Below are 10912 nucleotides of genomic sequence, written 5' to 3'. Positions count from 1 at the left end.
CCCCAAAAAAAAAAAAAAAAAAAAAAAAAAAAAAAAAAAATTCAGATGCAAACTTATTTGAATTTGGGTTTTCATTTTACTTGGAAACATTCTTAGTGGTAGGATGACTGGGTTATGTTGTAGATGTATACTTATTTTCATAAGAAACTGCCAGTGTTTTTCCATAGTGGCTTTGTCCTCTCACATCTCCTCAGCAGGGTGTATAAATTCCTATTCTATTTTCTTACCTAGGACTGGGTGTTAATCGGGCTTTTTACTGTTGCCGTCCTAATGGATGGATTTGTCTTCTATTTCACATGTTTTAAATAAATAATTTAGGATCCTATTACAATGCATTGTTGGGGAAGTACATTAGCAGCCCATCTGCAAAACTGTAAATTTAAATTTGTAGTTAGTGTTAAAGACAGCAAATGCCTGTTTCTCATGACGTGCATGGTATTTTGTGTCTTATTTTGCAACTTTGCTTCAAAATTCGTTTTCCAAAGCCTGAGGTGGCAGCTAGCTCCATTTTTCTAAGTGGATAGGAGTGTTCAGATGCTTTTGATGTCTGTTATCACAGCCTCCCTAGCACTGGAATTATTTGTGTATATTTCATTTTCTTCTGCTGGTCAGTAAGCCCCTTGAGCTCAAAGACATCTCCACAGCTCATCTAGTATTCTAGATTCCAGGTTTCTACAGATTTACTAATGAGGGAAGCATTATGGTTCTTTCGGTTTTTAATGTATTTATAAGAAACAGATCAGTTTGCCATGCGTAGTGGCACAGGCCTATAATCCCAGTAGTGTGGGAGACTAAAGAGGAAGATTGCAAGTTGGAGCTCAGTCTGGGTAACTTCGTGACTTAGTAAGATCCTGTCTCAAAATTTTAAAAAATTGAAAAGGGGCTAGGGATGTAGCTCAGAGGGGAGGCCCTGGCTTCAATCCCAATACCACAGGGGAGGAAAGGAAGGGAGGGAGAACTGAGAGATGGAAGAGGAGATCCGTTTGGTTAAATACGAGATTTTGAGAATTTTTTGGGGGTACCTTAGCGCAACTTAGTTGCAGAAGATTTTCCCCAAATTTAAGCTTGATCAGTTTCTTTCTCAAGGTCTCTAAAACCTGCTTCAGAAGTGCATAGCCAGAGATTGGAAGCAGAGGAAATTTGCAGGCCTGTGTGTGTTAGTGGTGAGGTGTACCTGTCTTCAGAGAAATACTCCCATTTAAACCTCGCTACAAACAGCGACATGTCCGCTCTGGGCTGCGTTTCATAGTACATATTTCTCCAGAGCCTATAGTGGCAGCTATCTCCATTTTTCTGAATGGTTAGTTTTGTTCATATGCTTTTAATGTCTGTTATTATAGCCTCCCACGCATTGGAATTATTTGTGTACATTCATATTTCTCCTGCTGGTCAATAAACTCCTTGAGGACAAGGACTCTCATTAATCTTTGGGTCTCCACAGCTCGTCTAATATCCAGCACAAAGTGTAGTAACTGCTCAGTTAACTCTTATTGAATGACTACATCTTTAGCGAAATGCAGTTTTATTGCTTTAGGTACAGATAATAATAAAAATCTTTGCAGTTCTCGTGCTTTTGTCCCCTGAAATCCGATGTGTATTGAGTTATATCAGTTACCATGCATTTACCAGTGAAGCATACCACTGAAGTTTACAGTCTGATGAAGATGGTAAAGTGAATGTTCGGATACAGTGATCTAAGGGAGGCCAAGGGGAGCAGCATGGGAAGGTTGCAGTGACTGCCGTAAGTGCCCATAGCATGAAGATAGGACATGTGCTTCGGGTCACCAGGAAAGACTTCATCAAAGAGGTCTTCTCTGAAATGTGCCTCGGCAGACGTTAGGTAAGAATGCATGAACTCGAGGAATGGACTGTGTTCCAGAAGCAGTATGGTCTGGATTCACGCCAGGGAGCCGAGACAGACAGGCTAGGAGCTTTCAAGGCGTTGAACCTCAAGGCGGGAGTTGAAAGCAGGTTGAGATGAAGGGGGTTCTACTGCTTCAGGTGTAGAGTGGTCTCCGCAGTGTAGCTGCTCAGGTCCAGGGAGCGGAGAAAGGACTAGTCCGATGTTTGCAATCCTGAACCAGGAAGGAGCTGCTTTGTGGAAAGAAGCAAGTGAGCTTGGAGAGCATTTATTTTGAGGGGAAGTTGATCACTTTGGTTCTTGATGCTTTGAATCTTCACGAAACCCGGATGGAGATGATGAGCAGGTATTTGGTAGTATTGCAAATCTGTCATCGGGAGGGTTGTTTAGACATTCAGGAATTATGTGCACAAGGATGTGGGGACCTGTGAGGTGCCTCAAGGTACAAGCAAAGTGTAAGAATTAGGGCAGCAGTTACCCCTCACCTAGGGAGTTTTTCAAAATGCAGATTTTTGGGGGCTCTGTCCCCAGATAGTCTCATTCAGAAGATCTTGATGGGGCCCAGGAATCTGCTTTTGTTCTGTTCTGTTTTACTCTACATCAGATGCTGGTCTGGAATCACACTTAAGAAACATTGGCTTAAGGAGTGGTTCTTCCTTTTGTTCTTGAGACACCCCTTCCAACGAGATTAATATTTTTAGATGGAGTAAAATGTTTTACTTTCATAAAGATGAGGCCGCACAATTGACCTTTGTAGGAAATTGGCAAAACGTTGTTTGGAGTATTCAATGAGTTTCAGCAGTTGCTTTCTTTTAATACACATGCTGTAAGCTCAGTCACTCAAGAGCTTTCCCCGCACTTACTTTTAAAGCAGTAAAAATGATTTACTGTTACTGCCTTCTGACTTTGGAAGTGGAACTCTGAATTCAGCCTTTACTGCGCCTCTGTGATGGGCAGAGCAATGTGATAGGCCCTGTGGTGTGTGTGATTTGATTTTGCTCACGTTCAAATAGAAAGTAAGGTACTTTTCCCTTGAAACTGATAATTTGCCCAGTAAAGATTCTTTTTGTGTTTGGGTTTGTCTGGTGGGGGACACACTAGCATTTCAAGCAAATCTTATCTTCAGACACAAATAAAAAAATCCTCAAAGCAGCCTTTTGTGTTTTGTTTTGTTTTTTTTTTTTAGAGAGAGCAGAAACTCAGGAAAAAAACTTAGAAAAAGTTCTTACATATTTAAAAAAATTTGGCAGCTTTGTAGAAACCTTAAGTCTGTTTGGTAACTTTTGACTTTAAAGTATCTTTGTTGATAAATATGCCTCTCCCTTTATGATCTTAGAAAAGTTAACACTGAGACGATGTATTTGCAGTAACCTAGTGACAAGAAAAAAACTGAAATTGAAATGTCCCCCACTGGCACTGCTTTTAGAAGTAGTAAATACTGTGGTAATCTATAATATCAACGGGGCGGTGGACTTAGCTCAGTGGTTCTGCCACCTGCCTTGCAAGCGCAAGGTCCAAGGTTCAATTCCTGATACAAAAAAAAAACAACAAAAAAACAAAAGAATATCACCCATTACTACCCATTACTTTTAATTGGTGTAAACATTTTGTAGTTATTATGCAGAGGGTCAGTAAATTCTTTGCAGTTTTAAAACTGGGCCTAAAACAGGTTTTGTTAAGAGTCTGAACATTTTCATTCGCCGTAACACCACTTACCTCTATTTTAGTTAGGCGGGTGGAATGTTAATTATGGAAAAATCCACTGACTGTGACTTCTGGCATAGAGTTCTTAACATGAACCTTACAAAACATGTACTCCTCTTCAGAACAAGTTGAAGTCATGGGCTTCTAAAGGAGCACCAAATCTGATTCCAGAAGACGCGTTGAAAGGTCAGGATTCCTTGTCAGCTGACCCGGGACAGTCCCGGGAGCCAGAAGAGCTGTGCGGCGCCTCGGCTGCGGCGGAGCTGGAGGACGGGTCCCCGCCCGGCGAGCTGACCGCCAGCTTGGGGGAGCTCAGCGCCACGTCCCTGCCGGAGGCCTCCGTCGTCCGTCCCAACCAGGATTATAATTTAGTGAATTCTTTGTTAAATCTTACCCGAAGCCCTGTGAGTCATCGCCTTTACTTTTTCACCGCCCCCTCTAACATAATCACAATAATATGCATTTAGAGTGGGAAAAAAATCTTTTAATATAAAACATTAAATCCCTTTAGATTGAATTGTCCAAAACAATCTAATTGTTTGTTTGTATTTAATTTAAGAATCGAAGTGCTGTGTTTTCCCCTTAGGACGGCCGGATAGCCGTGAAAGCCTGTGAGGGCCTGATGCTGTTAGTGAGCTTGCCCGAGCCGGCGGCTGCCAAGTGCCTCACTCAGAGCACTTGCTTGTGCGAACTGCTGACCGACAGACTCGCCGCGCTGTACAAGGCCCTGCCTCAGTCTGTGGATCCCTTAGACATTGAAACAGTGGAAGCCATTAACTGGGGGTAAGCACCGGTGACTTCGTACTCCTACCTTTTACAACAGTGGGAATCTTCAGTTTCGAAAAAGGCAACACTGCTAGAGATTGTTAAATGGGAAAGACTTCTTGAGGCTTGTACTGCATGTATCAGTCAGTGGTAACAAGTTGGTGTGGGAACAGACCAGCTGTTACATGCTGTAGTTGAAGTACTTTTTATCCTTTCCATTATACTGATCGATTTTTAAGAGCTTATGTTAAGACCAGTAACTCTACCTTGTTATTTTTATTACAAACAAATCCCTAAAAGAGGGATCTCCCTTTTTATAAATAACTTCCACAGCCTCTAAACTGTCGCCTGTGTCCTATAGCCTGTGTGTGTGTGTGTGTGTGTGTGTGTGTAATCTCTCCATTTCATTTTATTTTCTTCATTGAGTTTATTGGCACATTTTAGGTACACAGTACAGTTACATTCATCATTGGGATCATGTACCTTTACATGACAGGTCTTGGTTCTCTTTTTTTCCCCATACTCCTGCCCTCCCTTCACCCCCTCCTCCCTTCCCTATTTACAGAAACTTTATTTCCATTTTTTTCATTTTCTCATATATTTTTCCCTTATTTCCTTTCCCCCACCCTTCCCACTTCCCCTACACCTTTAGCCCTTTTCTTCCCATTTCACATTGTCAATTATACCCTTAGGATCTTACTTACAATTGTAGTTTTTCACACCAGAGAACCGATTTGGTATTTACACATGTGTGACTTATTTATTTCACTTAAGAGTATATCCTCAATATGCATCCATTTTCCTATGAATGACTCTAATTTCTCTGTCATTATGGCTGAGTAGTATTCCATTTTATAGAAAAACCACATCTTCTTTATCTAGTCTCTAACTGATGGGCAAATGGGCTGTTTCTAAGTTTTAGCTGTTACAAACTGTGCCGCTATAAACATGGGTGTGCATATATCACTGTGATATGATTCTTTTAATTCTTTTGGAAAATTAATTATCTGACCCAGCAGAGAGATGGCTGGGTCAAATGGAACCTTTAGTCCCAGCTCTTTGAGGTATCTCCATATTGATTTCCACAGTGGTTGCACCAGTCTGCACTCCCACCAACAATGCAGAAGGGTTCCTTTCTCCCCACAACCCCGCCAACATTTGTCATTGGCTGATTTCTTGATAGCAGCCATTCTTTGTGGGATAAGGTGGAATCTCAGTATTGTTTTCATCTACATCTCTCGAATGACTGGTGATGTGGAACATTTTTTCATATATTTACTTGATGCTTTTATTTCCATTTCATTTTTTCCCCTTTTTACCACTGTTTAAGTTCCCTTGATTCTCGTGGGAAAATATAGTTATTACAGAACATTTATGTTATTAAAAATATAAAGCAGCATAAATAAAAAAATCATAATGCTACCACCTATAAACACCTAGTATTTCGACATAATTACTTTTTATTGTTTTTTACCAAATATTTAGCCTTTTGTTTTTTACTTGTTTCTCCATACTATATTCTGCTAACATCCATCAGGCAGAGCCACTTGTTTACATTATGGCTGTACTGCATTTAAGGCAGGAAGAGCAACTGGCTTTCTGTTCCTTTTTCTTTTTTCCTTGCATCCCAGCAGCTGAGAACCTAAGCCTTTTCATTGCAGTTACTCGGTCACGTTTATGGCAGAATTATGAGGAGCTGTCTAAATGGTTTTCTCCTGCTGATTCATTCAGTTTTAATCTCTCTCTCTTTCCACTTAAGAAGTAAAAATGATTTACAGCTATTATTTAAAAAGTTTTCTCTTATCTTTGGCTCCTTTTATAAATCCTTTTTTGATTGTCACCCAGCGTTGCCTTTGTGAATATTTCATAGTGTGAGTACTGTGTGTACTGAATAGGATTCATGCTTCCGAATTACTGTGGACTTAGCGTTTCTTCCCTGTCCTACAGCTTGGACTCATACAGTCATAAAGAAGATGCTTCAGCATTTCCAGGAAAACGGGCCTTAATTTCATTTCTTTCCTGGTTTGATTATTGTGATCAGCTCATTAAGGAAGCCCAAAAGGTTTGAATATTTTTGTTATTTACTGATCATTTTAAAATTTAAGTGTCTACTAAGTGAAATTTGACTCCTTACTTTATATCCCCAAACATGTTTTAACTGTGTTAAGATAGTATATTTAGTAAAATAAATAAACCAAAAATCAGGTGTGTGCATTGCAATTCTGAACAGATCAAAATTCAAGTTCTTTTCTTTTCTATTTCTTCATATTGTATTATAGTACATTGCTTCACAGACATTGGCTTTACAACAGTGACTTCTCTCTAGCTCTCTTTGGGAATATGTTTCTTAAATAATTTTTTGGTACTGTTTCTTTTATTGGGGGGAATTTGAAAAAAGAAGTAACCTAAAAGCCAGCATTTAATCTAGGTTTGTGGTCAGTAGACAGGTTTTGTCTTCCACACTTGCAGATGAGGGGTGCAAACTAGTTTATTGATGTTAACGGATGAGTCTCTCTTTTCCACTGACAAAATGATGCTAATGCTGTGTTTTAGACTGCTGCTGTTGCTCTTGCCAAAGCTGTCCATGAAAGATTTTTCATTGGCGTCATGGAACCTCAGTTAATGCAGACGTGAGTACTTCTTTCCTTACAGAAGTTACCACTGTTGCTGTCGTTTTCGCCCACTAAGCACCCGTTTGTTGTGCTCAGTTCCGAGATGGGCATCCTGACGTCAACGGCTCTGCTTCACCGCATCGTTCGGCAAGTAACCTCTGACGTTTTGCTTCAAGAAATGGTAGTTTTCATCCTGGGAGAGCAGAGAGAACCAGAGACTCCTGCAGAGATTAGCACACACCCTCTAAGGCACAGATTAATTGAACATTGTGATCACATATCTGATGAGGTGCGTGGTAATGGTTTAGTATTGGGCTTAGAGTCTCTGAAATACGGATTTTACTATACTTGTGGTGTTTTCAGATCAACTGTTTTGTTTATGTGGCTTTACAAATTAAAGGCATGGCTTACAGGATGGCAAATGAACAGCTCATGTGAAGGTATTTCTTAGTTAGCTTTTATCAATTTTGCTTTCAGATAAGCATCATGACACTGAGGATGTTTGAACATCTTCTACAAAAACCCAATGAGCACATTCTTTACAACTTGGTCCTAAGAAATCTTGAAGAAAGAAATTATACAGAATATAAGCCTCTGTGCCCAGAGGACAAAGATGTGGTAGAGAATGGATTAATAGCAGGCGCAGTGTAAGTTTTTACCTACCTCTGGAACACCAGAATTTCACTGGGTCAGGACTTTCCCTTCTCTTAGTTCTTGCCCCTAGGCAAAAAAACAAAAAAAACAAACAAAACCAAACTCTTAACTGCTTGAAAAATTCTAAGAGTAAAATTTATTCTTATTTATTTATTTTTATCTCATTGAGTCTATTGGTACTTTTAAAGTATACAGTACAATTACATTCGTCATTGGGATCTTGTACCTTTACATGACAGGTCTTGGTTCTCATTTTTTCCCTATACCCCTGCCCTCCCTTCACCCCCTCCTCCCTTCCCTATTTACAAAAACTTTGTTTCCATTTTTACCTTTTCTTGTATTTTTTATTTTCCCTTATTTCCTTTCCGTATACCTTTCCACTTTACCTTTAGCCCTTTTCTTCCTATTTCACATTATTAGTTATACCATTTGGATCTTTTATCACTTTTAGTTTTTCACACCAGAGAAACTATTCGGCATTTACATGTGTGTCTTACTTATTTCACTTAAGAGTATGACCTCAATATGCATCCATTTTCCTATGAATGACTCTAGTTTCTCATTCTTTATGCCTGAGTAGTGTTCCATTTTATAGAAAAAACACATTTTCTTTATAGGAGTAAAATTTAGATGTCCTGATACTACTGCCTTCATTTTAAATTATAAGAGATTTTCTGTTCATTCAGCCTACTAGCAAAATTAACATATCCTTGATATTGTTAGTATAAAATGGTAATTTGTAAAATATATATTAGAAAAATTATGTAATATTTTCTAAGAGTATAGAGAATCTTTTGGTGTAGCAGATACCCATAATACCATAATAATTTTTTTATACATCATTAAATTAAACTTAGAGATCTGGAAGAAGATCCATTATTTACTGACATTTCACCAGATAATACTTTGTCAAAACAAGAGTGGCTTAGTTCTTCACCTCCCACTACGCCAGACCACCCCAAGAATGATGGGAAGACCGAAGTCCATAAAATTGTAAATAGGTGAGTTGCTGTACAAATTTTATTTACATCTCTTTTACTTCTTTTTATAATATAGAGCAGCTCCACTCCTAGTTTGTTACAGGAACATATGAACTCTGCCTTCTTCAAAGATTATGTCTGTTTTTAATCTTGACTGTATAGCAAGTGATAGCCAGGGAGCATTAGTAGCTACCCTTAGAAGAAGTCTGCTTAATAGAAAAATAATTTTTTAAAAAATCAGTAGTTAAGTAAACCCTCAAGTAGCTCAGTTGTTTTTTTAATATAAATGGCTAGTTTTAAGTAATCCTATTATAACAGTGTTGAGAATTGCCAGTTTGACAAATTATGCTTATTAAGCAAGTGTGATAAGCACAGGGTTATTTCTTTTATTTTTAGTTCATGTCTTTGCTTTTCTTTAAGGTGCCTTTTCTGTGGCAATTTTCTTTTTCCTTCCTTTTCAGTGCTGTCACTGATACGACTGGGTCTGTCAGGTGGTATTAAAAAAAATTACATGTGGCTTGAAATGCAAATTGTGGTACATAAAAATATCTCAAATTCATTTACTTAAAAACCAGTTTTCTGAGATTAACGCATGTACCAATCTGGCTTGTGCAGCAATCTTTTAAAAAAAGTCTTTCTTAGGCTTACTTCTAGTTTAAGTGGGATCGATACTTTTTAATAAAACCTTTAAAATAGTGAAAGTTTATTTAGTCAGTAAACTATAATTTTATTTTTCCAGTTTTCATTTGTATTAAGGCTCAGCTAAACTTAAGATATCACATACAGTAGATATAAAGATAATGTGAGAGTTATCTCTGTTATTGATTATGATGGCCTTTTTCATTTAAGTTTTCTTTGTTTGGTCCCGGATGACGCAAAATCATCCTACCATGTTGAGGGCACTGGATATGACACCTACCTCCGAGATGCTCATAGGCAGGTAAGTGTTGTGACTGAGGTTTGGAAACGAAATCTGTGAATGTGTGATCATAGACTTCTTGTTACATTGTCTCATTGTCCACAGCCCTGACTGCAGAGAGAACAGTCCTCACTCTTTACAAACCGAGACCTGAGCTCTGCTGTTACTAGCTTCGTTTTGTGGGGGTGACCTGACTTTGCATTTCACTGGCCACCACTCTCAAGATTTCTCAGTGCTGCACATATTTCTCGTTTTGTGCTAAGTTTTATCTCACTTGGCTCCATTTCCTCTGCCGATCCAAAATGTGGTATCTTGTAATTCCACCACCTGCCCTTGCCTCCAGTCCACTGCCCATTACCCTTTCTCCCTCCTCCCCTACCATTCTTTGTCTTCTTTTCTCAGTACTGCGGGTTGAATTTCAGGCTTTCCCCAAGCTAGGCAGGTGCTCTGCCTCTGAACTACATCCCTAGCTCTCCCTTGGCACCCTCAAGCAGATAGTAATTCACAGTGTGGTCTCACTCATTCCATCCACCTTTCTGCCTCACTGGAACTGTGTTCTCAGAGGTCTAAATGGACTTTCCTTTGCCCCTGGCATTATCTCTACATCTTTTGCACCCTTTATGTTATCTTTATTGTTTTAGGGTTATAAAGTAATCAGTCTTTTGAAGGTGGGATTCATGCTTTAATTCATGCCTAAATTACCATACAGTTCCCCAAAATCTGCAGCTCGAGATTCTATACATTTTGCAGTATCAGTACCTAGTATTTGTTGAATAAATAACTATAATCAAGTATTCCAAAATTCTAAAGTGAATTCCAAAATTTGAAAATTTTCACATGACAAAAATATTCATTATCTTTTTATTTAAATCCTTTGGATTGCATCTAGTTAATTCATGGTACTTTGAAGTTAATATGTGAATAATTCGAGTAATGAGAGAGCAAGAAACATTACCAAAACAACCCAGTAAAGGAAGTAAGAATAAAAAAAAAAATCTCAGTACTATCATTTAAATTTTTAAATTACTCATATTCTTTTTGTCAAACTTCCCACATTGCCTTTTTATTATAAATACAATTATTATGATTGTTTCAGAAATGTTAGAACACAGAAAGGATAAAAATTTAAAAACTTTAACTTAGAGGTCAGAATTTCAAAAATGTCGCTGGGGATTTGGTTCAGTGGTTCCGCTGCCTGCTTAAGGAGCTCAAGGGACTGAATTCAATCCCCAGTACCAAAAAAAAACCCCCAAAAAACAGAATTTCAAAAATGTTAATTGAAAACAATTTATTAAAAATATAAGAAATTATAAAGCCAGATTTAAACACAGTATATTGGGGCTGGGGATCTAGCTCAGTGGTGACACTGCCTGCCTCGCAAATGCAAGGGCCCGAGTTCCATCCCCGGTACCAAAAA

The 10912-nt window shown here is 38.5% G+C and overlaps 1 protein-coding gene across 4 annotated transcripts in view; it reads left to right on the top strand.

Annotated features, from left to right (window-relative positions):
- The window catches only part of Fam160b1 (family with sequence similarity 160 member B1), a 31217-nt gene that overhangs the window by 10945 nt on the left and 9360 nt on the right, over window positions 1-10912 (top strand). For all 4 annotated transcript variants that reach the window (XM_010634578.3, XM_010634577.3, XM_010634579.3 and 1 more), the window contains exons 6-13: window positions 3688-3969; window positions 4152-4348; window positions 6278-6392; window positions 6884-6960; window positions 7039-7231; window positions 7420-7589; window positions 8454-8597; window positions 9426-9516. In XM_010634578.3, coding sequence (XP_010632880.1) covers window positions 3688-3969; window positions 4152-4348; window positions 6278-6392; window positions 6884-6960; window positions 7039-7231; window positions 7420-7589; window positions 8454-8597; window positions 9426-9516 — 1269 coding nt within the window. The remainder of the gene's footprint in view (window positions 1-3687; window positions 3970-4151; window positions 4349-6277; window positions 6393-6883; window positions 6961-7038; window positions 7232-7419; window positions 7590-8453; window positions 8598-9425; window positions 9517-10912) is intronic.

Source organism: Fukomys damarensis, unplaced genomic scaffold, assembly GCF_012274545.1.
Source record: "Fukomys damarensis isolate Sample0158 unplaced genomic scaffold, DMR_v1.0_HiC HiC_scaffold_8, whole genome shotgun sequence".
Taxonomy (NCBI): Eukaryota; Metazoa; Chordata; class Mammalia; order Rodentia; family Bathyergidae; genus Fukomys; species Fukomys damarensis.
This window is presented reverse-complemented; position numbering and strand designations above follow the sequence as displayed.